Source organism: Microcaecilia unicolor, chromosome 2 (assembly GCF_901765095.1).
Source record: "Microcaecilia unicolor chromosome 2, aMicUni1.1, whole genome shotgun sequence".
NCBI classification, from domain to species: Eukaryota; Metazoa; Chordata; class Amphibia; order Gymnophiona; family Siphonopidae; genus Microcaecilia; species Microcaecilia unicolor.
In genome coordinates, this window is record NC_044032.1 from 115309060 (window position 1) to 115334530 (window position 25471).

General features: G+C 48.4%; 1 protein-coding gene across 1 annotated transcript in view; it reads right to left on the reverse strand.

The window, feature by feature from the left end:
- Window positions 1-17109: 17109 nt before the first annotated feature.
- The window catches only part of LOC115463048 (betaine--homocysteine S-methyltransferase 1), a 48275-nt gene continuing 39913 nt past the window's right edge, over window positions 17110-25471 (reverse strand). The window contains exons 7-8 of the mRNA XM_030193234.1: window positions 19617-19845; window positions 17110-17407 (exon numbers count right to left, since the gene is read on the reverse strand). Coding sequence (XP_030049094.1) covers window positions 17230-17407; window positions 19617-19845 — 407 coding nt within the window. The 3' untranslated portion in view covers window positions 17110-17229. The remainder of the gene's footprint in view (window positions 17408-19616; window positions 19846-25471) is intronic.

Consider the following 25471-nt stretch of genomic DNA (forward strand, 5'->3'; position numbering starts at 1 on the left):
TTTGAGCATGTGCTTATGCCCAAGGCCCCACACTCTGATATAGATTCTGATTACTGCATCCCTGCCCTGGAGGAAGGGAGGTAAGGCTTGCGCAGGGAGGTGGTACAGAGTGAAAAGGAAAGAATGAGAGAAATGCTGGTGAGCCGGGGAGTGGGGGGCAGGTTGGGGTGGAAGAGATGCTGGAGACCAAGGGGGGGGGGGGGGAATAAAGAAAGTGAAAGATACTGGACACCAAGGGGGTGGGCCTTGAGCTACAAGCTATGCAGGAATGCACAGCTGAAAGTTTTCCTAGGTTGTCAGACTTCCTTGGCCCTGATCACTGTGAACAATCTGTGTGAAACACAAAGCAGGCCTGTTGAAATATGCCACTTGTTAATTCCCCCATTCTGAGGGCCATGCTGCAAGAGGCATGTGTGACCACACATAATGAAGTGCTTGCGTGTTTAAGAGGCTTTGCTGATGACTTGTTGAAAGGTGCCCAAATCAGAGACCATGTGCTGGTCTGGACCTGAGCATAAGAGAGCAGCTATTTTCCAGGGTACATCAGGGCTGAAGAGACACTGGGTAGGAAACATTAAACACACTCACTGGTCTGCTTTTCAAGATATCCGTAATTTGAATACACCAGAGATTTGCATGCAGTATCGCTATATGCAAATCTTATACTTAGTCATTGTAGGTATCCTGAAAGCTACCTAGAATAAAAACCATAGCTTTAGTTGGAGAGTTAGAATTTATAGTATTAAATGAACATCAGGCTTCCCTGATATTGGGTGGAACAAGGATAACCAATGGAATATTGGTACCAGCATATGAAAATATATCAACGTTACAGACAGATGAATTTGGGGATTCTATTGCATACTATGTTAAGTACGGCATAGAATCAGGCAGGATAAAAGTTCTGCAGGAAGCATACTGCACTGTGGAATATCTTTAAACAGAAATTCCATGTATGATTAGGAGGGCTAGAAAGTATAGCAGTGAGAGAATACTACCACTCATCTGACCAGGATGAGAAGATAGACTGAAATGCTTAAAAATAGAGCTTAGGTAATTTTATACTGTCAATAATCAATAGCCACCTTAGCAGTTTACAAAGAATTAAAATCCATGGAAGGGATAATAGGGAAAGGGAATGGGATTTAATATACTGCATTATGTACAGGTACTTATATTGTATCAGGGGCAAGGGAGGGTTAAGTGACTTGCCCAGTCACAAGGAGTTGCAGTGTGAATTGAACCCAATTTTCTTGGTTCTCAGACTATTGCACTAACTATTAGGCCAGTCCTAATGGTCAACACAGTTGGTATCTAATACAGATTTTTATAAGCTAAAAAAACAGCCAGGAGGTCAGGGGAATAGGGGGATGGAAAGAATGGTAAAGGTAAGTTCCATAGCCAGCAGCAACTAAGCAGGAAAACTAAGAATGCAATGGTGAGCATAAGAACATAAGCGTTGACATACTGGGATAGACCGAAAGGCCATCAAGCCCAGCATCCTGTTTCAAACCGTGCCAATCCAGGTTACAAGTAACTGTCATGATCCCAAAACAGTACAACACATTTTATGCTGCTTATCTTAGACATAAGCAGTGGATTTTCCCCAAATCCATCTTAATAATGGCTTAAGGACTTTTCTTTTAGGAAGTTATCCAAACCTCATAAGTACATAAGTACATAAGTAGTGCCATACTGGGAAAGACCAAAGGTCCATCTAGCCCAGCATCCTGTCACCGACAGTGGCCAATCCAGGTCAAGGGCACCTGGCACGCTCCCCAAACGTAAAAACATTCCAGACAAGTTATACCTAAAAATGAGGAATTTTTCCAGTCCATTTAATAGCGGTCTATGGACTTGTCCTTTAGGAATCTATCTAACCCCTTTTTAAACTCCGTCAAGCTAACCGCCCGTACCACGTTCTCCGGCAATGAATTCCAGAGTCTAATTACACGTTGGGTGAAGAAAAATTTTCTCCGATTCGTTTTAAATTTACCACACTGTAGCTTCAACTCATGCCCTCTAGTCCTAGTATTTTTGGATAGCGTGAACAGTCGCTTCACATCCACCCGATCCATTCCACTCATTATTTTATACACTTCTATCATATCTCCCCTCAGCCGTCTCTTCTCCAAGCTGAAAAGCCCTAGCCTTCTCAGCCTCTCTTCATAGGAAAGTCGTCCCATCCCCACTATCATTTTCGTCGCCCTTCGCTGTACCTTTTCCAATTCTACTATATCTTTTTTGAGATAGAGACCAGTACTGAACACAATACTCCAGGTGCGGTCGCACCATGGAGCGATACAACGGCATTATAACATCCGCACACCTGGACTCCATACCCTTCCTAATAACACCCAACATTCTATTCGCTTTCCTAGCCGCAGCAGCACACTGAGCAGAAGGTTTCAGCGTATCATCGACGACGACACCCAGATCCCTTTCTTGATCCGTAACTCCTAACGCGGAACCTTGCAAGACGTAGCTATAATTCGGGTTCCTCTTACCCACATGCATCACTTTGCACTTGTCAACATTGAACTTCATCTGCCACTTGCACGCCCATTCTCCCAGTCTCGCAAGGTCCTCCTGTTAAGCTAACTGCTTTTACAGCATTATATTCTTTTCAAATGGCTTTGTCAGGTTAAGTGGCTAATTTTATGCTGTTTGAAAATAAAATAAAATGGAAGTTGAATTGCCAAGTTTACAATGTAAAATATAAAAAAAATTAATGAAAATATTTTAGGTAGGTGGTTTTTCAGACTGATGGTGAATACAGTTTAGCCTTTAATTTGAAATAGGTGACTGTTTACTGAAGTCTTTCCCTCCTAATATTGATTAGTTTGATAATATTGGCTATTAGCTACTATTAAATTGTTATCAATGTCAGTGAAAAGTTAAAGTTTATGGACTTGTGGTAGTAAGTACATTCGAATATGCCGAGCAGCCAGTGAAGGGTGAGTGTATAGGAAGCTGCCAGTTCCCCATAAGAACACTCCCTCACAGAGTGACATTAAAAAGCCAGTCCTGCAGTACAGAGTAGAAAGGACACAGATCAGTTAGGGCAGAGCAGGGCAAATGTGGTTCATGGAGTCAGTTAAAAAAACTCCAGAGCACAGTCAAACCAGGGAGGCACAGGGATGAGAGAAGCAGTCCTACAGTGTATGCCTCCACTACATACATGTATGCTACCAGACACATGGCTAAGGTAGGCAAAGCTTTATTTTGGAATCTCGTGAGCATCCTCGTACCACAAGGTTTCTGTTAGATGCAACCATTTTGCACTGGCTTCCACAATGGGCAGGAGTGGGCATCACTCCTGTCTCTATGCCCCACTGGACCATCAGGTATTTACAAGTATGCCAGGGAGGCCTACAGGGGTGGGGGGTCAGTTGGCCTTTAAATATACATGGGGAGGAAAGACTGGGTTGTGGGGGAGGGAGAGGGCAGCAGGATGAGTGCTGGAACTCAGAAGCTAACCAGCCACTGGTGAGAAGATAACTGGGCACCAGCCAATATTCAGACCACTGCACGGTTATCTTTGTAGCTAAAGCTAGGACAGCCTTTTTGCAGTCCAAACTTTAGTTGCTTAACTAACTGGTTAGTGGACTGGATATGGCTGGTTAGGTCCTGGCTTCTCCCATGCTCCATCCACGGACTGCTCCAGCATTAACTGGACAGTGCAGGGGCGGTTTGTGGTAACATTCAGTGGCACTGTCTGGTTAAGTGACACTGAATATCACCACTTAGCAGCAAGGGCCCAATATTCAGCCCACCGGAGGCAGACTGGCTAAGTCCTGCCGTTGGTGCTGAGCCGAGATACTCAATGTCGGGCCATTTCCAGTGATCAGCATTTAATGTTTTTTTTTATTTTGGCTGCTATAAACTTAACCAGCCAAGATAATATTCAGTGCTGGCTGGTTAAGTTTATAGTAGCCAAAGATAGCCATATTGAACTGCGTAAATAGCAGGCCTATTTAACTTAGCTGGCGAAGCTCTGAATATTCAGTTAGCTGCTATGCGCCGACCGTGAATATTCAGCAAGATATTGCTGGCTATCCCCCACTGAATACTTACAGACAGCCGGTTAAGTGCTATTTAACAGGCCAGGAGCTGTTCCTGGCCAGTTAAATAGTGCTAAATATTGGCCAGGAACATTTTAAAGAGAATGTGATAGGATATTGGGAGCCAATGCTCCATAAACAGTAAAGGCATTACATGAACATATTTTTTTTCTTACCAAATAACACTGATTGATGTACTCTAACAAAATAGAAAATGTACCTCTATACTGATTGAAGAGTGTTTCAGAACCTGCTAGGGAGCTCAAGTTTCTAGATGACCTGAATGACTACTTCTTAAAGCCAGACAAGATCTAAAAATGGCAGATGGAAGTTTGTGGACAAGTGTAGAGCAATGTATGTACGGAAAAATAAATCCTGACTATAGATAATACAGAGTCCCACAACAGTGATTACTACTTAGCAAAAGATTTGAGTCATTTTGACTACATAGAAATACTAAATTCAAACGGAAGTAAAAAAAAAAAGGAAATTGAATTTTAAGTTATTTAGAAATAATAATAATTAAAAAAAAGACCTCAATCTTAGAGAATTATGAGTGCTGCACATTTTAAACACAACCTTTGTAGACTTGTGATTTAGTTGATTTGTTTACTTTGTAAGCCATCCTTGCGGCAAATTTGGCAATGAGTCTAGAAATGTAAATACCTCTGTCTTAATCTAGGTGATGGCACCTAGAGATTTGGTCACCTCATCTGAAATATTTAGAGCTAGAACTGTACACAAAAGGGTAACCAGAAACATACAGGAAAAACAAAACTCCACAATCAATGCTTAGGGCATATGCAGCATTTTTATGAGATGAGCTTTGGCAGGAATGCTTCACTATGAGGATTCATGGTCCATTTGCACCGCTCGTTGTAGCCCCCTTTTTAAACGAGAACGTCACAATGAGTATCTTATCGTTATTTTCTACAGACATGCTGAGTTCCCCTTCTGATTTGGATTGCTGATTACATAGATGGATATGGGATGTGGCTTTAATCACATACAATTTTCCCAATACTTCTTCAGTTTGCTTTCTATTTTTCCATATTTTTGTGGGATTTAGAGTGATTCCTTCTAACAATCGTTCCTCAGTTCGACTTCAAAGTGATCATCTCAAAAAGTGCTCTTCAGTTTATGTCAATATTGCTGCAAGAATGTGTTTCATTTTATGTTTTTTTTTCTGCACCATTGTCTTGTTTACCTATTACACAGTGCCCTCAAAGTCTTTATTACACGCTGCACTGTCTCACTGTTTTTCCATATGGAATATTTTTATATATGTTCCATTTTGGGACTATTACCTTTTTCTATGCATTGCTCTTTTGGAGTGGTTGTGTTGCTTGTCCTAGCTCTGGCTAACTTTTGTCACAAATGTTTAATATTGGTTGTTAAGAATCATTTTTTTTAAAACCTTTATTACAGTTTCAAATGGAATGTTTGTTATTCAACAGCATCCCACAGATCAATCCAGAAGCTTGTAGGTTATGTCAATCTACCAGCAGGTGGAGATAGAGAGAACATCAGAGCTCAGCCATATAGGACCCTGGCAGAAGCCTCACTTTCAATATTCTATCTAGCAAGTGGTTGGACATATCCTGGCAGCTCTGAATCGATGGGGGCTCCTGGCTTTTATCTGGGTGCAGTTGAGCAATGAGGGCAAGTTGGCCAGTACTGGCTGGGGACACACCTGGTGGGGCCTCTGGAATGCAGGCAGTAGGAGACCTGTTTTCACAGGATGTAGAGCCTGGCTGAATGTTTCTTCGGTGCGCACTGCCTTTGCCCTGATTCCCTGCACTGCAAGTACTACTTATTGTTTCTTTTCCTGTGGGGGCATGTCCGTGCCGGCTGAATCGGCTAAGTGCTGCTCCCGGTGTGGAGCCTGGAAAGCAGCATCAGGGGTCTGTGCCTCGTGTGCTTCCCCCCTTTCCGAGCTGGCACTGCCTATCACTCAAGGTCTGGCATGTTGGAGTCTGTCGAGCTATGAGGACTTTGTAGGACTGCGGGCACCAACTTAGATGCATCAATACGATCCTTTTTCCTGGCCTCGGTGAAAATTTGCCTGGGGGGAGGGGCTAGCCCCCATGGTTTCTAATCTGGAGGGGGGCCTGAGGTTCATCTCTCCCTCAAATTGGGGCGGTTGATGCACAAATCCTTCCTTCTGAAGAGACATTAGTCAGCATGGCCCCTATCGGTGGAGGTCCCCAGACCAAAGAGGGCAAGCTTGGAGTGCGCCAAGGAGGAAGTTTCTCTCTTTCTGGCCCCTGTGTCAGAGGACTGCCTGTCAGTGATCTTGGGGCATTCTGTGGGGGGGAACCAGAAGGGGAATTGCCCCTGGAGAAGGGGGATGACCCCCATGGTGACAATGATGTTTAGAAAGGAGTTGTCCTCCCTCATTACGTTGGCACTCAAGGTCCTTAAGATCTTGGCTCTGGACCATCCAGTGTCAGAGGTGACAGCACACCTGATGTCAGGGGTCAAAAAGCCCCTCCCCCCCCCCCCCCCCCCGAGGACCTTTCATATTCATACAGCCATATGGATCCTTATTGTGGACCAGTGGGACAGCCCGGAGGTAGGGCTGTAAGTTGCCAGGGTGATGGTCAAGTTCTATCTGTTGCTGGTAGTAGAGCTGGAGTCTCTGCATCTGCCCAAGATGGAGTCCCTCATCACGGTTGTCTCAAAAAGAGACCACCTTGCTGATGGAGGGTGGCACAGCCCTTAAGTACTTGCAGGACAGATGGTTGGAGGCCTCGCTGAAGTCCTCCTTTGAGCTGGCAGCACTCTGCAGGCTACCTTCTGTGGCTCATGCCTGCTGGAGTTGTGAAGGCAGCCTCCATGGGGGACGGTTTCAGTTTCATTCTGCCTTGTTTCACCTCCTGTGGGCATCGGCTAAGATGATGTTATTGTGATTGCGAGGAGATGGTTGTGTTTCTGCCACTGGGCCACAGATCTGGCATCTAAGTTGCACTTGGTGAAGCATCCCTTCAGGGGGACGTTCCTGTTTGGCAATGATTTGGCAAAAATTGTTAAGGATCTTGGGGATTCCAAGGGGTAGCCACTACTGGAGGACAAGGTGAAATCTTCTTTGTGTGTGTGTGTGTGTGTGTGTGTGTGTGTGTGTGTGTGTGTGTGTGTGTGTGGGGGGGGGGGGTCCTGGTCTCAGGAGGCACGCAGGTACCGTCCCGGAAGTCAGGGTTGTTTCAGCATTCCTGCTATCAGAAGCAGTCCTTTCAAGGGAACAGGCACACAGCCAGCACCTTGACTTCGCGGGTGGCCCAGGCCCCACTCACTGTGCAATAATGGGGTCTTGGTCCATTGCTCTGGGCTTGTGGTTGGTGGGCGCCTGTCACTTTTCCTGGAAGAGTGAACCAGGATTACGTCAGACTAGTAAATCCTGGAGATTGTGTGAGCTGCCAGATTTTTCCTGTAATCCCCTTGCAAAGTGCTGGCAAAGGTTCAGGTGGTTCAGGCCAACGTCAATGCTCCGGTTGGGGTGGTGCACTTGCTCCCTCCAGAGGAGGTTGGACAGGGATGTTACTCCATTTATTTAGTGGTTGACAAGAAGAGTGGCTCCTTTCATCTGGTCCCTGACCTTAAGAGGGTCAACAGAGCCCTCAAGGAGAGGCACTTCTGCATGGGAGACGCTTCACTCAGTGATAATGCTAGCACAACTGGGGTCATTTTTGATATCTCTGGCTCTCAAGAAGGCATATCTCCATATTCCCCATTTGGCTGCCACACCAGCGTTTCTTCAGGTTCATGGTTCTCGGGATACATCATCATTTTGTCGTTCAGCTTGGCAACTACACTCCACCCTTTGGATTGGGGAGTTCACTGCTTCAACAGGACAGCGCAAGGTCTTTGGTCACACAGAGGCAGCGTGGCTGCTCAGTAGATTGAAATTGAGAGCAATTTGGAAGGCTTTGATGTTCCTGGATCTCCTGTGGGACAGAGCTGTTTGCATCCTTTCCAACACCACTACGGCGGTGGAGTATATCAACAAGCTGGGTGGAACCAAGAGTTCAGCCCTGGCAGTGGAGTCTGCTTGTCTGTATCAATGGTCAGAGCTTCACCAGTCTCACCTCCCGGCAGCACACATTATAGGGTGCTCAGTGTTTAGGTGGACCGTCTCAGTCACAGGCTGTTGGATCCCGGGGAGTTGGTGCTCTGATCTTGGACCACCGAGGGATGCCAGAAATGGATCTCATGGCGATCCGGGACAATGCCAAGGTGCCCTGTTCCTGCAGAAGATGGAGGGACACAGCGGAAGGCGCAGATGTGTATTTTATGCTTTTCTGCCTTGGCCGATGATTGGATGGCTTCTGGGGGCGCATTGCTCGGCACCCAGGTCCAGTGGTGCTGTATTGGCCTCGGCAACCAGGTACGTGGACTTATTCTGGCGTTTGGTGGATCACCCACTTCAGCTGGCAGAGGGCTTCTGGTGCTCATGGAGGATCCTGCCCCCTTTGGTCTTACGGCTTGGCTCTTGAGAGGTGGAAATTAATGAGAGGCTATTCAGGCTCGATGATTAAGATTTTGCTTCAGGCCCAGAAAATGTCAACTTCCATCACATACACAAGGGTCTGGAGAACCTTCAACTCCTGGTGTGGGTCACAGTGGGGTGGTTGCTTCAGCTGCCTCACTGGCTGAGACCCTGGCCTTCTTACAGATGGGTCTGGAAAAGGAGCTGGTACTGGGCTCCCTGAAGGTGCAAGTGGTGATGTTGGCATTCTTTTGCGGTTGGCTGCAGTGCATGTCCATGGTGGTGCATCCTGATGTGGTCAGGTTTCTATGTGGTCTTAACCATCTCCATCTGCCCAGGTGGCTGATTTGTCTGGCATGGCAGCTCAATTTGGTACTGTGGGCTTTTCAGACTTTGCTATTTGAGCCTTTGGACAAGATCTCCTTGAAGAACTTTGAAAGCAGTGTTTCTCGTGGCCATTGCTTCATGTTCTTCACTGCTTGGGTATTGACAATACTGAAAAAGTGAAGCTGCTGCCAGGGTCTCCTATATGGCTGAACTCTGACTTCTATCTCCACCTGCTAGTAGACCGACATAACCTGCAAGTCTCTGGCTTGATCTTCAGAACTAATAGAAAGAAAATGAACAGGCAAGAACTAATTTTTCCCTTGGCTTACCTAATTGTTCATTCCTCCTCTTTCTTGTGTGCTTTTTTGCTTTATATACACAGGTTTTGCCTTCCTGTTTACCAAGTGTGTCTTAGTTTACTTCACATTTGCTCAGGTATGTTTTTTTATTTCCATACCATTATTTTCTCACTCTTAACCTCCTACTCCGTTTTTATTGCTTTGGGGGTCATACAATTCTTTACAGATAATCCAAAGCTGTTGGCACATGATTTAGCCTTTCAACATTTAGATATGTTATTTATTTCTACATTATTTTCAATACATATGTGTCAATGGTTTGCTTCAGGTGGTTCTTCCACAGTTCATTTTTGTAGTTTTTTTTTTTTTTTAATATTATATGCAAGGTATACTGTCATTGCAGTTTTTTAGGTGGCATTTTGCTATGTATTTTTAAAAATTCTCTGTTCTATTGTTTATCATTTATATTTTGATGTTAATTTACATATCTGCATACATTTTTTTTGGCTTAGTGCCTGTTTTAGATATGTGCTTATTGTTTTTAGTATGTACAGAGTTCATTTGTGTTGTGTGTTCAGAGGTTCCATGCTGCTTATTTTTATACTAGCCGTTGAGCCCGTAAAAATGGGCTGGTATTGGGGTTTTCCTTCCTTCCCCCTCCCCCCCACCTCCGTGAGGCCGCCACCGCTACCGTTCCCCCCCCCCCCCGGAGTCGCCGCCATCCCTCCACCCGGCCCCTCTCTCTCTCCGCTACTAAACTTACACATCCATTCACCGGAACGCAGCACGCACATCAGCTGAGCTGCCGCCGGCCCTTCCTTCTCTGCCTGTGTCTCGCCCTCCTGTGACGTAACGTCAGCGAGGGCGGGACACAGGTAGGGAAGGAAGGCCGACGGCAGCTCAGCTGATGTGCGTGCTGCGTTCCGGCGAAAGTTTAGTAGCGGAGGGCCCGGGCCAGGTGTGTGTGTGGGGGGTAAAGGTAGCGGCGACCTCGGGTGGGTGGGTGGGGGGGGAGCGGTATCAACCTCGGCGGCGCAGTTTCCCTCTCTGTCCCGCCCTCGTCATCACGTATTGACGCGGGGGCGGGACAGAGAGGGAAGTCTCTACTGCGCATTTGCGAGTGAGTCGGTCACTCGCCGTTTATATGTTTGATATAAATGTTTTTAACTTAATTCAATTATACTATTTATTCATTTTTGTATATATGTACCTTTTGTTATTGATTTTGTCAAACTCTCCTGATGCAGACAATAAAGGAAATCAAGCATCCAGCACTTTTGTCACCTCCACTGTCCGTTTGTTTCAGAAAAGGGCAACATATTAAGGGGATGAAAATGGCTCTGTATCTAGACAGTGAATGATACATACCTGTAGCAGGTGTTCTCCGAGGACAGCAGGCTGATTGTTCTCACGACTGGGTGACGTCCGCGGCAGCCCCCACCAACCGGAAGAAGCTTCGCGGGCGGTCCGCACGCGGGGCACGCCCACCGCGCATGCGCGGCCATCTTCCCGCTCGTGCGTGACCGTTCCCGCCAGTTGAATGACAAGCAAGAAAACAACATGAAAACGCAACTCCAAAGGGGAGGAGGGAGGGTAGGTGAGAACAATCAGCCTGCTGTCCTCGGAGAACACCTGCTACAGGTATGTATCATTCACTTTCTCCGAGGACAAGCAGGCTGCTTGTTCTCACGACTGGGGAATCCCTAGCTCTCAGGCTCACTCAAAACAAGAACCCAGGTCAATTGAACCTCGCAACGGCGACGATACAACAGAAAATTGACCTACGAAGAACAACTAACAGAGTGCAGCCTGACCAGAATAAATGCGGGTCCTGGAGGGTGGAGTTGGATTTACACCCCAAACAGATTCTGCAGCACCGACTGCCCGAACCGACTGTCGCGTCGGGTATCCTGCTGGAGGCAGTAATGCGATGTGAATGTGTGGACAGATGACCATGTCGCAGCTTTGCAAATTTCTTCAATAGTGGCTGACTTCAAGTGGGCCACTGACGCTGCCATGGCTCTAACACTATGAGCCGTGACATGGCCCTCAAGAGCCAGCCCAGCCTGGGCGTAAGTGAAGGAAATGCAATATGCTAGCCAATTGGAGATGGTGCATTTCCCGACAGCGACCCCTAGCCTGTTAGGGTCAAAAGAAATAAACAATTGGGCGGACTGTCTGTGGGGCTGCGTCCGCTCCAAGTAGAAGGCCAATGCTCTCTTGCAGTCCAATGTGTGCAACTGACGTTCAGCAGGGCGGGTATGCGGCCTGGGGAAGAATGTTGGCAAGACAATTGACTGGTTAAGATGGAACTCCGACACCACCTTCGGCAGGAACTTTGGGTGGGTGCGGAGCACTACTCTGTTGTGATGAAATTTGGTATATGGAGCATGAGCTACTAGGGCTTGAAGCTCACTGACCCTACGAGCTGAAGTAACTGCCACCAAGAAAATGACCTTCCAGGTCAAGTACTTCAGATGGCAGGTATTCAGTGGCTCAAAAGGAGGTTTCATCAGCTGGGTGAGGACGACATTGAGATCCCATGACACTGTAGGAGGCTTGATAGGGGGCTTTGACAAAAGCAAGCCTCTCATGAATCGAACGACTAAAGGCTCTCCAGAGATGGCTTTACCTTCCACACGATAATGGTAAGCACTAATCGCACTAAGGTGATTCCTTACTGAGTTGGTCTTGAGGCCAGACTCCGATAAGTGCAGAAGGTATTCAAGCAGGTTCTGTGCAGGGCAAGAACGAGGTTCTAGGGCCTTGCCCTCACACCAAACGACAAACCTCCTCCACTTGAAAAAGTAACTCTTTTTAGTGGAATCCTTCCTAGAGGCAAGCAAGACCCGGGAGACACCCTCAGACAGACCCAACGCAGTGAAGTCTACGCCCTCAACATCCAGGCCGTGAGAGCCAGGGACTGAAGGTTGGGGTGCAGCAACGCTCCGTCGTTCTGCAAGATGAGTCTGAAAACACTCCAATCTCCACGGTTCTTCTGAGGACAACTCCAGAAGAAGAGGGAACCAGATCTGACGGGGCCAAAAGGGCGCTATCAGAATCATGGTGCCGTGGTCTTGCTTGAGCTTCAGTAAGGTCTTCCCCACCAAAGGTATGGGAGGATAAGCATACAGGAGGCCGGTCCCCCAATGGAGGAGAAAGGCATCAGACGCCAGTCTGCCGTGGGCCTGTAGTCTGGAACAGAACAGAGGCAGCTTGTGGTTCGTCTGAGAGGCGAAAAGGTCCACCGAGGGGGTGCCCCACTCTCAGAAGATCTTGTGTACCACTCTGGAATGAAGCGACCACTCGTGCGGTTGCATGACTCTGCTCAGTGTGTCGGCCAGACTGTTTACACCTGCCAGGTATGTGGCTTGGAGGAGCATGCCGAACTGGCAAGCCCACCGCCACATGCCGACGGCTTCCTGACACAAGGGGCGAGATCCAGTGCCCCCCTGCTTGTTGGTGTAATACATTGCAACCTGATTGTCTGTCCGAATTTGAATAATTTGGCAGGACAGCCGGTCTCTGAAAGCCTTCAGTGCGTTCCAGATCGCTCGGAGCTCCAGGAGGTTGATCTGCAGATCCTTTTCCTGGAGGGACCACAGACCCTGGGTGTGAAGCCCATCGACATGAGCTCCCCACCCCAGGCAAGATGCATCCGTCGTCAGCACTTTCGTGGGCTGTGGAATTTGGAATGGACGTCCCAGGGTCAAATTGGTCCGGATGGTCCACCAGAGCAGTGAAGTGCGGCAACTGGTGGAGAGGCGGATGACATCTTCTAGATTCCCGGTGGCTTGAACCCACTGGGAAGCTAGGGTCCATTGAGCAGATCTCATGTGAAGACGAGCCATGGGAGTCACATGGACTGTGGAGGCCATATGACCCAGAAGTCTCAACATCTGCCGAGCTGTGACCTGCTGAGATGCTCTGGTCTGCGAAGCCAGGGACAAGAGGTTGTTGGCCCTCGCTTCGGGAAGGAAGGCCTGAGCCGTCTGGGTATTCAGCAGGGCTCCTATGAATTCCAGAGACTGGGTTGGCTGGAGATGGGACTTTGGGTAATTTATCACAAACCCCAGCAGCTCCAGGAGTTGAGTAGTGCACTGCATGGACCGGAGGGCTCCTGCCTCCGAGGTGTTCTTGACCAGCCAATCGTCGAGATACGGGAACACGTGCACTCCCAGCTTGCGAAGGTACGCCGCTACCACCACGAGGCACTTTGTAAACACTCGTGGGGCAGAGGCGAGCCCAAAGGGCAGCACACAATACTGAAAGTGCCGTGCGCCCAGGCGGAATCTGAGATACTGTCTGTGAGCTGGCAGTATCGGGATGTGAGTGTATGCGTCCTTCAAATCCAGGGAACATAGCCAATCGTTTTTCTGAATCATTGGCAGAAGGGTGCCCAAGGAAAGCATCCTGAACTTTTTTGACCAGGAATTTGTTTAGGCCTCTCAGATCTAGGATGGGACGCATCCCCCGTTTTCTTTTCCACAAGGAAGTACCTGGAATAGAATCCCTGCCCTTCTTGCCCGGGTGGTACGGGCTCGACCGCATTGGCGCTGAGAAGGGCGGAGAGTTCCTCTGCAAGTACCTGTTTGTGATGGGAGCTGAAGGATTGAGCTCCCGGAGGACAATTTGGTGGCAGGGAGGCCAAATTCAGGGCGTATCCGCACCGCACTATTTGGAGAACCCACTGATCGGAGGTTATGAGAGGCCACCTTTGGTGAAAAAATTTTAACCTCCCTCCGACCGGCAGATCGTCCGGTACGGACACTTTGAGGGTGGCTATGTTCCCGTGGATCCAGTCAAAAGCCCGTCCCCGGCTTTTGCTGTGGAGGCGCAGGGGGCTGCTTAGGCGCACGCTGTTGACGAGAACGAGCGCGCTGGGGCTGTCCCTGCGCCTGACGAGGCCTTCGGGCCGGCTGGGTGTACCTACGCCTTGCAAAGGAATAGGGCACAGCCTGCCGGGCCCGGGAAAAACGTCCACCTGCTGAGGTGGATGCTGAAGGCGCCCGGTGGGAGAGCTTGTCGAGGGCGGTTTCCCGCTGATGCAGTTGGTCCACCAGCTGCTCGACCTTCTCACCAAAAATGTTATCCCCCCGGCAAGGGACGTCGGCCAGTCTCTGCTGGGTGCGGTTGTCCAGGTCAGAGGCACGCAGCCATGACAGCCTGCGCATCACTATACCTTGGGCCGCAGCACGAGATGCCACGTCACAGGTGTCAGATACCCCTGGACAGGAACTTTCTACACGCCTTCAGCTGCCTGACCACCTCCTGATAAGGCCTGGACTGCTCCGGCGGGAGCTTATCGACCAGGTCCGCCAGTTGCTTCACATTGTTCCGCATGTGGATGCTCGTATAGAGCTGGTATGACTGGATGCGGGTCACGAGCATGGAGGATTGGTAGGCCTTTCTCCCAAACGAGTCCAGAGTGCGAGACTCCCGCCCCGGGGGCGCCGAGGCGGTATCCCTCGAACTCCGTGCCCTCTTGAGAGCAGAATCCACGACCGCCGAGTCATGGGGCAATTGTGGCCGCATTAACTCTGGGTCCGAGTGGATCCTGTACTGGGACTCTGCTTTCTTGGGGATGGTGGGATTAGATAATGGTCGCATCCAGTTCCGAAGCAGTGTCTCCTTGAGGACATTGTGCAGCGGCACTGTGGTGGACTCTCTAGGTGGTGATGGATAGTCGAGGACCTCGAGCATCTCAGCCCTCGGCTCATCCACAGAGACCACGGGAAAGGGAATGCAAATAGACATATCCCGTACAAAGGAGGCAAAAGAGAGACTCTCAGGAGGCGAGAGCTTCCTCTCTGGTGAAGGCGTGGGGTCCGAGGGAAGACCCGCAGACTCCTCTGAGGAGAAATATCTGGGGTCCTCCTCTTCCCCCCACGAGGCCTCTTCCTCGGTATCGGACATAAGCTCATGTAGCTGAGTCCTGAACCGGGCCCGGCTCGACGTCGAGGCACCGAGGCCTCGATGTCGTCGAGCGGTGGACTCCCGCGCCGGCGGGGACGAAGCTCCCTCCATCGACGGGGACTCCACCTGCGTGGCGGTTGAGACCGGCGCCGCAAGCGGTGGCGGCACCGGGCTAGAGCTCGCTGGCGCCACAGTCATCGGCGCCGAGGGCGCAAGCACCCCCGGCGCCGGCACAGCCTGGCGCATCAGCCCTTCCAGGATCCCCGGAAGGATGGCTCTGAGGCACTCGTCCAGGCCCGCTGTCGGGAAAGACGTGGGGGCCGGTAGAGGCATCGGTGCCGGAAGCTGCTCGGGTCCAGGAGACTGCACCGAAGTGCTGGGACCCTGACGTGGCGGTACCTCCACTACCGAGGGGGACCTCTCCTCTCGACGCGGACGCTTCGGCGTCGACTCCTCTCCGGTACCGAGAGCCGGATGCGTCGAGGGCGACCGGTGACGGTGCTTCTTTGCCTTCTTACGGTGCCCGTCACCGGTGCCGGGTGGGATGGAGGAGGAGGAGGTCGATCCCCTCGGTCCCGAGGAACCGGGTCAGACAGGGTTCGGTCCCGAGGGCCACGGGCTGAAGGAGTGACCGGGGCCGACTGCCCACGCGGTCTCACCTCTACCCTCACCGGAGGACCGGCGGGCCGACGGGACCTGTTCTCCTGGGGTCGATGGCATCGATACCGGTACCGAAGGACCGGGCGTCGATACCGATGCCGTCGAAGTCGACGTCGAGGGGCCGGCGCAAGTTCCAAAAAAGACGGTCCCGCAGAACTTGCCTCGCAACCTGAGTCCGTTTCCGGAGACCGAGACACAGAGAACACGACTTGATATTGTGCTCCGGCCCGAGGCACCAAGCGTGGGTGTCTGTCTGCGAGATCGGCCGGCCGCACCGACAACACTTCTTAAATCCACTCGGGACCTTCGAGGACATCGACGGAAAAATCGCGTCGGCGAAGTTAAAGTCGTCGATGGTGGCGGAAATCACACCTCGAAAAAATTAATCGATCGCGCGGCCACAAGGCCGCGACGCCCTCGCTAGAAACGAGGGAAAAAGGAGCGCGTGCTCTTTTTTTTTTTTTTGAAGAAAAGGAAACTGGAGCGCGCGGCAACCGAATAAACGAAAATTAAAAAAAATCGCGTAAACGCGACGGTCTTTCCGGGGCTGCGAAGGGAGAGCGGCGACGGCACGACTCTCCCCAGGCGCGGAAAAGAAAAGACTGGCGGGAACGGTCACGCACGAGCGGGAAGACGGCCGCGCATGCGCGGTGGGCGTGCCCCGCGTGCGGACCGCCTGCAAAGCTTCTTCCAGTTGGTGGGGGCTGCCGCGGACGTCACCCAGTTGTGAGAACAAGCAGCCTGCTTGTCCTCGGAGAATGCTGTTTACATGTGCATGCATGCATTTTATAATTGGAAGCCACATCTTTATTAAAATATCCACGTCAGTAACTACAGCTGCCCGCTCCCAGTTTAGACCTGCGGGTCTACATCAAGATGCAGGTACAAAGGCCAATGAAACCCCACACCCGCCCAGACAACGATGGCTCCTCCATCATATAGGGTTTGCATGGTTGCATGATCATTTCCCTGAATGTGTGTCTGTCCGCTGTCATCCTATCCGTCCTGTCCTATTAATTGACAGAGTTCCTTTCTGCTAATTTTTGATAGTTATTGTACACTGCTTTGATTTGCCTGGCATTAAAGGAGGAATATTAAATGCCAATAACCCTAAACACAAGTCATTTGCATGAGTGTTAGTCTATCACATGGGGGTCCCTGGTGGATAGTTAGCTCTTCCCAGAATAGACCATTTCCTCTAGCTGATTATTACTCAGTTCTGGACATCTTCCTTATCAGTAAATCATCTGCACAAGAAATCTGAAGGCAATTCAGCCTCACAGCTTTGACGACATCTAAGCTTGTAGAGTCTTAGGAATGAATGCATTCTTTCACTAAAGACAAATTTCTCAAAAGGCTCTTTGAAAATGCCATTTTATTTTATAAATCCAACAAAACAAAAATTTGGACTGATTCACTTTGAACTGTTAAAGTTCAGTCCTACATGCTTGGGAAGTAACTCAAGTTGTTCTGAGAATTAGGATAACTTCTGCTTCTCAAACAGCTCCTTCAGTTGTTGTTCAGTTGTTGCTTCTTTTTGCTGCATCAGCTCAGCAGCTCCTTTGGTCACTCCCCATGCATCTGGCTTTGACATGGAAGGGCAGTAAGGTCTACCTGAAGCAGGCAATAGTTTTTCCCAATAGTCTCTTCTTGCCCTGGGGACACAAAAAAAAGCTGGTAATAAATGTATAAGATATTGAACTGATACAGCGCAAAAGTGAATTGAACACAGTTGTGTTAAAGGCATATCTTATGGTCTGTTTTAATCACTGGTTCCTGCCTGCATCTGAATTCAGGAATGGTCTGCTTTCCTTGGTGAATCTACTGGGCTTCCTCTTCCTAGACAAATCTGGCAGTGTTGGAAACCTTAGGCCCCCTTTTATCAAACAGCGCTAGTGGCTGCCAGTGAAGTAATGCTAACAAAGCCCATTCACTTTGAATGGGCTTTGTCGGCATTATTGCGCGACAGCCGCTAGCACGGCTTGATAAAAGGGGGGCCTTAGTAAGGCTTTTACCAAGTTTCAGTAAACCCATATAGGGAAATGGAAATTTACCATAGTTTCACTTTCTTACATATAAGTATTGGGTAAAATTGCAGAAAATGCTTTGAACACACTGTTGCTAACTAACATTTCACATTCCTTAAAGGTATTTTTGCTTCCAACATCAGGCAACTAGACACTTATGTATTGATTGCTAAGGATCAAAAGGATGTTATAAAAATCTAAAGCCCACCTAGTCTGCCCATATTTACTGGGATGTATTAACCGCTTTTATGAAGATGTTTACCCAAGGCGGTTACAGCAAGTACAGCTTGACATAAAACTTACAAATTTTGTTAACAGCAAAATAAAAGTAAACTAACCAAATATAGGCAAAAGTACAGTCGATGCCGTAAACCTGGAGATGGCAAATTGAATCCTAATTTCAATAGCATAGATCCAAGTTGCTGGCTCTACCCTTACTTTTCCCAGCAACAGAATATTAAACTGCACTTCATCACATGCTTTGAATTCTGGTAAACCACTTTGGTTGAACCACAGAAAGGCCTTACTAGTTGACTCCACTGGGAGAGAGAGTGATCCTTTCAGTGCTTTCGAGATTGATTTTAGGCTTGCATTTATACAAATCTGCCTAGTTCATATCATGCTCTGATCCTTTATGTATACCTTAGAGGAGAGGGGAACAGGGAACATATTATACCTTTCAAGTATTTAAAAGTGTATAACAATACAGTGGCGTCGCGAGGGCAGCTGACACCCGTGGCGGGTCGCCGCAGCGCGGCGCACCCTCCCCCGAGAACATACCTGGAAGGCGGTGAGAGGCAGGCGGGAGAGCCAATCCACCGAGTCCACGCCGCTGGGGGGTGTCGGCGCCTCGCTGGTTCCCTGCTCTCTGCCCCGGAACAGGAAGTAACCTGTTCTGGGGCAGATAGAGCAAGGAACCAGCGAGGCGCAGACACCCCCCCCAGCGGCATGCACCCGGGGCGAACTGCCCCACCGCCCCCCCCCCCCTTCCTACGCCACTGACAAATAAACCTTAAGGACAGGGAAGCTACAGAACATGAAATGACTTCAAGGCTGTAAATTTAAAATCAGGAAATGCTTTTCAAGGAAAGGATGGTGGATGCCTGCACAGCCTCCTGGTGGATGTGATAGGAACAAAACCGTATTCTTTGCCTTTTTGAATTTGGTCACATACAAAGGACCCCTATAAAGCAAGGGGATGGAATCAAAGCAAAAAACTTATGACTCATTTACAAAAAGGCTTGCACAGAACAGGTACATCTCTAGCCACTTTGCTGGAAAGACTAGATAAACCATGCTGGTCTTTACCTGCCGTCATTTACTATGTTACTCTCAGGGGCGTAGCCAGCAGTACATTTATGGGGGGGGGGGGGGGCCTGGGGAGTCCACACATCCTCCCCCCCTTCCCGATACAGAAATCGTATCTTTGCTGGCTGAGCCACCCCCTCCCCCTTGTGCTGCTTTGGTAGTGAGGAAGTCAGTGGGGTGCCTCTAGCTGTTGATACTGGTGCTCCCTGAGCATGCTCAAAGAATGTTAGCATTGGAGGATGGAAGCACATCGACAACTTCATTGCTCCTGAGGTAGCATGAGGGGGAGAGGGCAGCTCGAGCAGATCTCTTCAGCTGGAAGGGCTCCAGCATCTCTGCCAGCCATTGAATGGATGCTGCAGTTTTGGAGGGGGCCTGAGCCCAATGCTGCCCCCCCCCCCATGGCTTTATCACTGATTCTAGAACTTTGCCTCTGGTGCATTTGTAAACCAGTAATTTGAGTTTCAAAACAAATGCCAAGGAAAGATCTTCAGCTAAACGTAATAGTGCACTGTACTATATACTATACCTTGCTCTAACCCATGGTTTAGTGTGCATGTCTAAACCGCTGCCCCAATTCCCATGCTTTTCAGAGGCTTTTGGCAAGAACCCCCTCTCTGGGGCTAGCTCTTCTGCTATTGCTCTGATGTGATACGGCTCAAATCCACAGCAGCCACCAATGTAGCGAATTCCAAGTTTATAGGCCTCTCTTGCATACTTTTGCACATCCCATCTGGTTATAATCCTTGGTTCCAGAGCTACAAAAATGAAAGCCACAAAAACCATTTAGATAGAAGCCTCAATTACAATCGGAACTGGTCATATTATAGCAACAAACACACAATTCCTACTGTTAATGAAACTGAGGTCAAACGCTAAGCAGTTGCTGCTTGGACATGCAAACCCCACCCCCCAAATTATAGCAAATAAATCAGTATTTGGAGATTATATACTTTCTAAAGTCACTGGATGACAATTATATAAACATTGTATAGCTTGTGTGCTGTTCATAAATCTGAGCCCTTTTCACATAAACCTAACTTTCCCAGCTGATTCCCCTTCTGAACACGACTCCTCATTCCCCTACCCATTCAAAAAAATCTTAAGTCACTTCAATTCTCAGGTTCTATCCCACTATCTCCCTCATTTGTTAGTTACCACTGCTAAATAGTCTAGACAGATAAAGCAACCATACTGCTCGACTTTATCAGAACACAGCGATTTACAAAAAAAAAAAAAAAAAAATCATACAATATAAAATCAGTAAAATGCATAAAGATATACAGGAACTCCAACAAAATGATACGAAAGTACACTAACACACCAATCCATACACATTTGAATAAACTATAGGTAAAAAAAGAAAGCCAATATGTTGTCTGAAAAAGGAATACTAGAATTGGGAAGATAAGAAGGGTATGGCCCATTTAAAAAGGTTAATATTGGGGCTATTACAAAATAAACCTGTAAGCACAGATGTTTTGGTTGGATATTAGATGATTTAATTTATGTTCCTTTCACTCTGACACAAAACGGGACCTTAAATTTTCAACTAGTTGGAAATCACTTAGGGGCCCTTTTACAAAGTGGCGGTAGAACTACTGCTGCACACCAAATTGCAACTACTGCCAGACTATCGCAGGAGCCCGGTGGTAATCCCCACCCTCGGCGCATGCCATTTCTAGTGCTACAAAAATATTCTGTGGAGGAGTGGCCTAGTGGTTAGAGCACCGCTCTTGAAATTCAGAGGTGGCCGGTTCAAATCCCACTGCTGCTCCTTGTGATCTTGGGCAAGTCACTTAACCCTCCATTGCCTCAGGTACAAACTTAGATTGTGAGCGCTCCTGGGACACAGAAATATCCGGTGTACCTGAATGTAACTCACTGAGCTAGTACTGAAAAAGGTGTGAGCAAAATCCAAATAAAATAAAAATGTCCGTAGCGCAAGGTTAGCAAAGGATCTACCGTCACCTAAATAGGTGGTGATAAGGGCTCTCTCCCCCCCCCCCTCTGGAAATGGTTGAGCGCCAATCCCTATGATTGGTGCATGGCCATTTCCTTAAAAAAAAAAAAACCCAGATGTAATCCCCTGTTAGGTTGGGGATTACTAGAAGAGTAAGTTCCCTAGAGGGGAGTGACTGGGAGGAAGCCAGCCCAAGGGGAGTAGCTTTGAAATGAAATGCAGAGAAATAGTGCCCTGGTACTGAAGAGTGATGGGGGGGGGGGGGGGGGGGGGGGGGGGAAGAGGAGGAGTTTGGAAGGCAGATAAAGCTAAGGTACACCCTTTGGTGGGGGGGGGGGGGTCTTTGGTTGCCTACAGGCTTAAGCTGCTTGCACTGTCCTCTGCCAGGAGGAGGGAAAGGGGAATCCTAGAAAGCAGAGAACCTTTGGCTGTAAGAGGCCGGTTGTGGGCTCCATAATCTGGCAACCAGGAGTGGAGTCGTGCTACAGGTGGGTAGAGGAAGACCTAGCCCGGGAGCAGGGACTGGCGCTAGGGAGAGCTCGTCCAAGGACAAGGGTGGATCCAGATAGTTATACTGTCAGGAGTGCAGGACCTTTGGGAAGTAAAATCTCTCTACCGAAGCCTTGTGAATATCGTATATATCCCCTGAAAGAATGTGCCCCTAGTAAATATAATTGAGAATAGTGGAAAAGGTGTTCCTTCCGGGAAAACAGAAGGTCTGGGGAATGAGTTGTGCTGCAGTTTATTATGGAACTGTGAAGAAGGTTAAAGTCTGCCTGTTGCAGAGGTTACAATAAAAAAGTTAATTTTGTTATTAAACCCTTCGGAGTGCCGTGTGGTTCCTGGACAAGAGCTGAATGGAACCTAGAACCGAAAGTGTCTCCCTAACCCCCGGATCGCTATTCCGGACCATTGACCCACTCCCAAGCTCAACTGCATGTGTGCTGAACTGATGAGTGAGGGGAGACTGGCCCTAAATGTGAAACAGAACTGAGATCTGTTTTGTGGCTCAGGGCCGGAACTAGTGCATGGGTGAGACCTGAGTTACACAGCCTTCTACCCGCTGCAGTAAAAGGGGGCCACACCGATGCTACTGCAGGCCCCCTTTTACAGCAGCTTGGTAAACGGGGCCCTTAGATATTCATCATTACGTGTCCTCAAATGTACTTATGACATGGTCAGACTTGGAGGGGGAAGAGAATAGGCCAAGTGAAAATATGGCTATAGTCACACCTTTTTCAGTAGTAGCTCAAAGTGAGTTACATTCAGGTACACTGGGTATTTCTCTGTGCCTGGGGGCTCAAAATGTAATTTTGTACCTGAGGTAATGGAGGATTTAGTGACTTGCCCAATATCACAAGCAGCAGCAGTGGGATTTCAACTGGCTACCTCTGGGTGGATGTCAAGACCAGTGCTTTAACCACTAGGCCACTCCTCCAGATTTGTCTGGTACACTGTGTATAAACACACTTTCACCCCCATACAAGTTTTGGTGTACTACATTACCATTTAGCTCTTCACAAGAATTTTAATACTGCCCGATTGGATTTGTAAAATCAAGATGAGGTAGATTTTAATTCTTGGAGATTACAAAGTGGGGAAAACATGGCTCATGTTATTCTTTCCGACCACTCTGCATGTAAATGCACGTGTGTGTGTGTTGGGGGTGGGTGGGAGGTGTGTGTGTTAAAGCGTGTCTGTGCACGTCCTTGTGTTGGTATGTATATGGGGGGTATGCATCTATATGTGTGTGCTTTCAATGGGGAGAAGACAGTTTGAAAGGCACAATTCCTTAATCCAGTGCTTATCCAACTTCTATGACTGCAACCCCATTCATGCACTCGCAGAAAGCATGCAGCCCCTGCACAGATGTGGGCCAATGACTGCCCAGGTCATGACCCCAAACATGGTTTGTCACCCATTTGGGGTTGCAACCCACAGTTTGGGAAGCCCTTCTTAATTGCTATATTACAGTGAATCAATGTATGTATACTGCAACAGTTGGAAATATATTGTGGCATTGTTTGGGAGGGGTTATTGCATACGGTGGGAGGTGGAAGATTTCTCCACATCACTTGCTCCATTCTTGTGAATAGAGCTGCCTTCCAGTTCTTTGCCCCCATTGCCTTCCTATTGGGTGGATCCTACATACAGAGGGGAATTTTTGATAGGACGTCTAGTCCGACTGGACGTTTTGCGATTTGGATGGGTTTTTGGTCCATTTTCAAAAAAACGTCAAGGGCAAAAAACGCACAAAATCAAGCCATTGGGATGTAGGAGGAGCCAGTATTTTTAGTAGACTGGTTCCCCTGACATCCCAGGACAACGATAGGGCACCCTAGGGGGCACTGCATAAACTGCTCCCAGGTACACATCTTACCATGTCTACTGAGCCCCCAAAAACCCACCACCCCCAACTGTACACCACTACCATAGCCCTTACGGGTGGGGGGGGGGGGGGGCACCTATATGTGGATACAGTGGGTTTCTGGTGAGTTTTGGAGGGTTCACAGTTTCATCCACAAGTGTAACAAGTAGAGAGCGGTAGGAGCATGGGTCCACCTGTCTACAGTGCACTGCACCCAACACTAGACTACTGCAGTGACCTGCATGCTGTTCTAATGGACCCGAGTATTTTAGATTTTTGCTCACACCTTTTTCAGTAGTAGCTCAAGGTGAGACATTCAGGTACACTGGATATTTCTGTCCCAGGAGGGCTCACAATCTAAGTTTGTACCTGAGGCAATGGAGGGTTAAGTGACTTGCCCAAGATCACAAGGAGCAGCAGTGGGATTTGAACCAGCCACCTCTGGATTTCAAGACTGGTGCTCTAACCACTAGGTAACATCTGAGGCTGGCATAGTGGTTGGTAAGTAATTTTTTCATCACATTTTTGGGGGGTGGGGAGGGGGTTAGTGACCACTGGTGGAATAAGGGGAGGTCATTCCTGATTCCCTCCAGTGGTCATCTGGCTATTTAGGGCACCTTTTTGTGCCTTATTCGTAATAAAAACAGGTCTAGCTCAAAACGTCTACATTTTAGTCCTGGACGTTTTTGTTTTGTTCCATTATGGTTGAAAAACGTCTAAGTCTTAGGAGCGCCCAAGTTCCACTCTGAATACACCCCGGCACTTCCCCTTGAGATCTGGACGCACTTCAGAGAAAAACGTCTAAAAGGTTTCGAAAACATTGATTTGGACGTTTGTGAGAAAAATGTCCAAATGCAGACTGTCACTTTTTGGATGTTTTTCTCTTTTGAAAATGAGCCCAACAGTCTCTGCTGCTAGTAATGATGGATACAAGCAGGGCAGGCTCACTCACATGGTGGTGGTGGTGGAGGTGGGGGTGGTGGAAGAGACTACAGAATTGCAAATAGAGGTTTCAAACTCAGAAAAATGTCTACACATATTACCTATCATTCAACCTTCTGGATATTAATGTAAAATTCTGCTGACTTCTGAATTTAGGGTTCTCACACGGTGCAAGGGAGAGCACAAAATCACCCACCATTTATTGTTTCTGCTGTAGTGGCCACAGTGCAGTGGACAGGGCGGGGGCAATAGGAAGCGTGTCACCTAAGGTACGATTCCAGCTCATGATGTTCCTGACAAAAAGTATGCGTAAAGTTTGCCAGTGGCTTAATCTGGCCTTGCCCATGGATGTTACTTGGCAATACACAAGCAACCAATAAGTATTTGAAATATTTTTCAGTGTTAGTAACAAAGAAAATGAAGTATTAACATTCCCTCTGTGTGTATGTATGCATCTATTCTGTGGGCATGTGTTGTGTCTGTGGCATGGGCATCTGTGGAGCAGATCTGAGGGGGAGGGGTAGTATGGACTATGTAGGGGTAGGTGTGAGGGTCGTGATTTGTGGAGTGGCGGAGCATTTTCAGTGGAGTAGTTTGGGTCTGCAGTAGAGAGCTGCACGGGGATGAGGTTTGCGGGAATCCCGCGGAACCCGCGGGATTCCCGCGGGGATGGAAGCAGTTCTGCAGGCTTCCCGTGGAAGTGTAAGCTGCACCTGCACCAGCCTCTCATCTACCGAATACCAATTTCTTTGAGTGGTCTCCTCCTCCTCCTCTTCTTCCTTGCTTTAACAGCATAAATGTGGAAAGTCTTCCATTAAGGAGGTGGTAGAGTCACAAATGATGACGGAATTCAAAAAGGCGTGGGATGAACACAGAGGATCTCTAATTAGAAAACGGAAGTTATATAAAAGCTAACCTTAAATGGCTGCATGTGTGTGGATGTGTCAAGTGACGCTTAGATGGCGACTCTGGCTGTGATGAACTAGGGCTGATACCTGGCAGACTTGTATGGTCTGTGTCTCATACATGGCAATCTGGTGTAGGATGGGCTGGAAAGGGCTTAGACAGCAACTTCAGTGGCTGGAACATGAGGACAGTGCTGGACAGACTT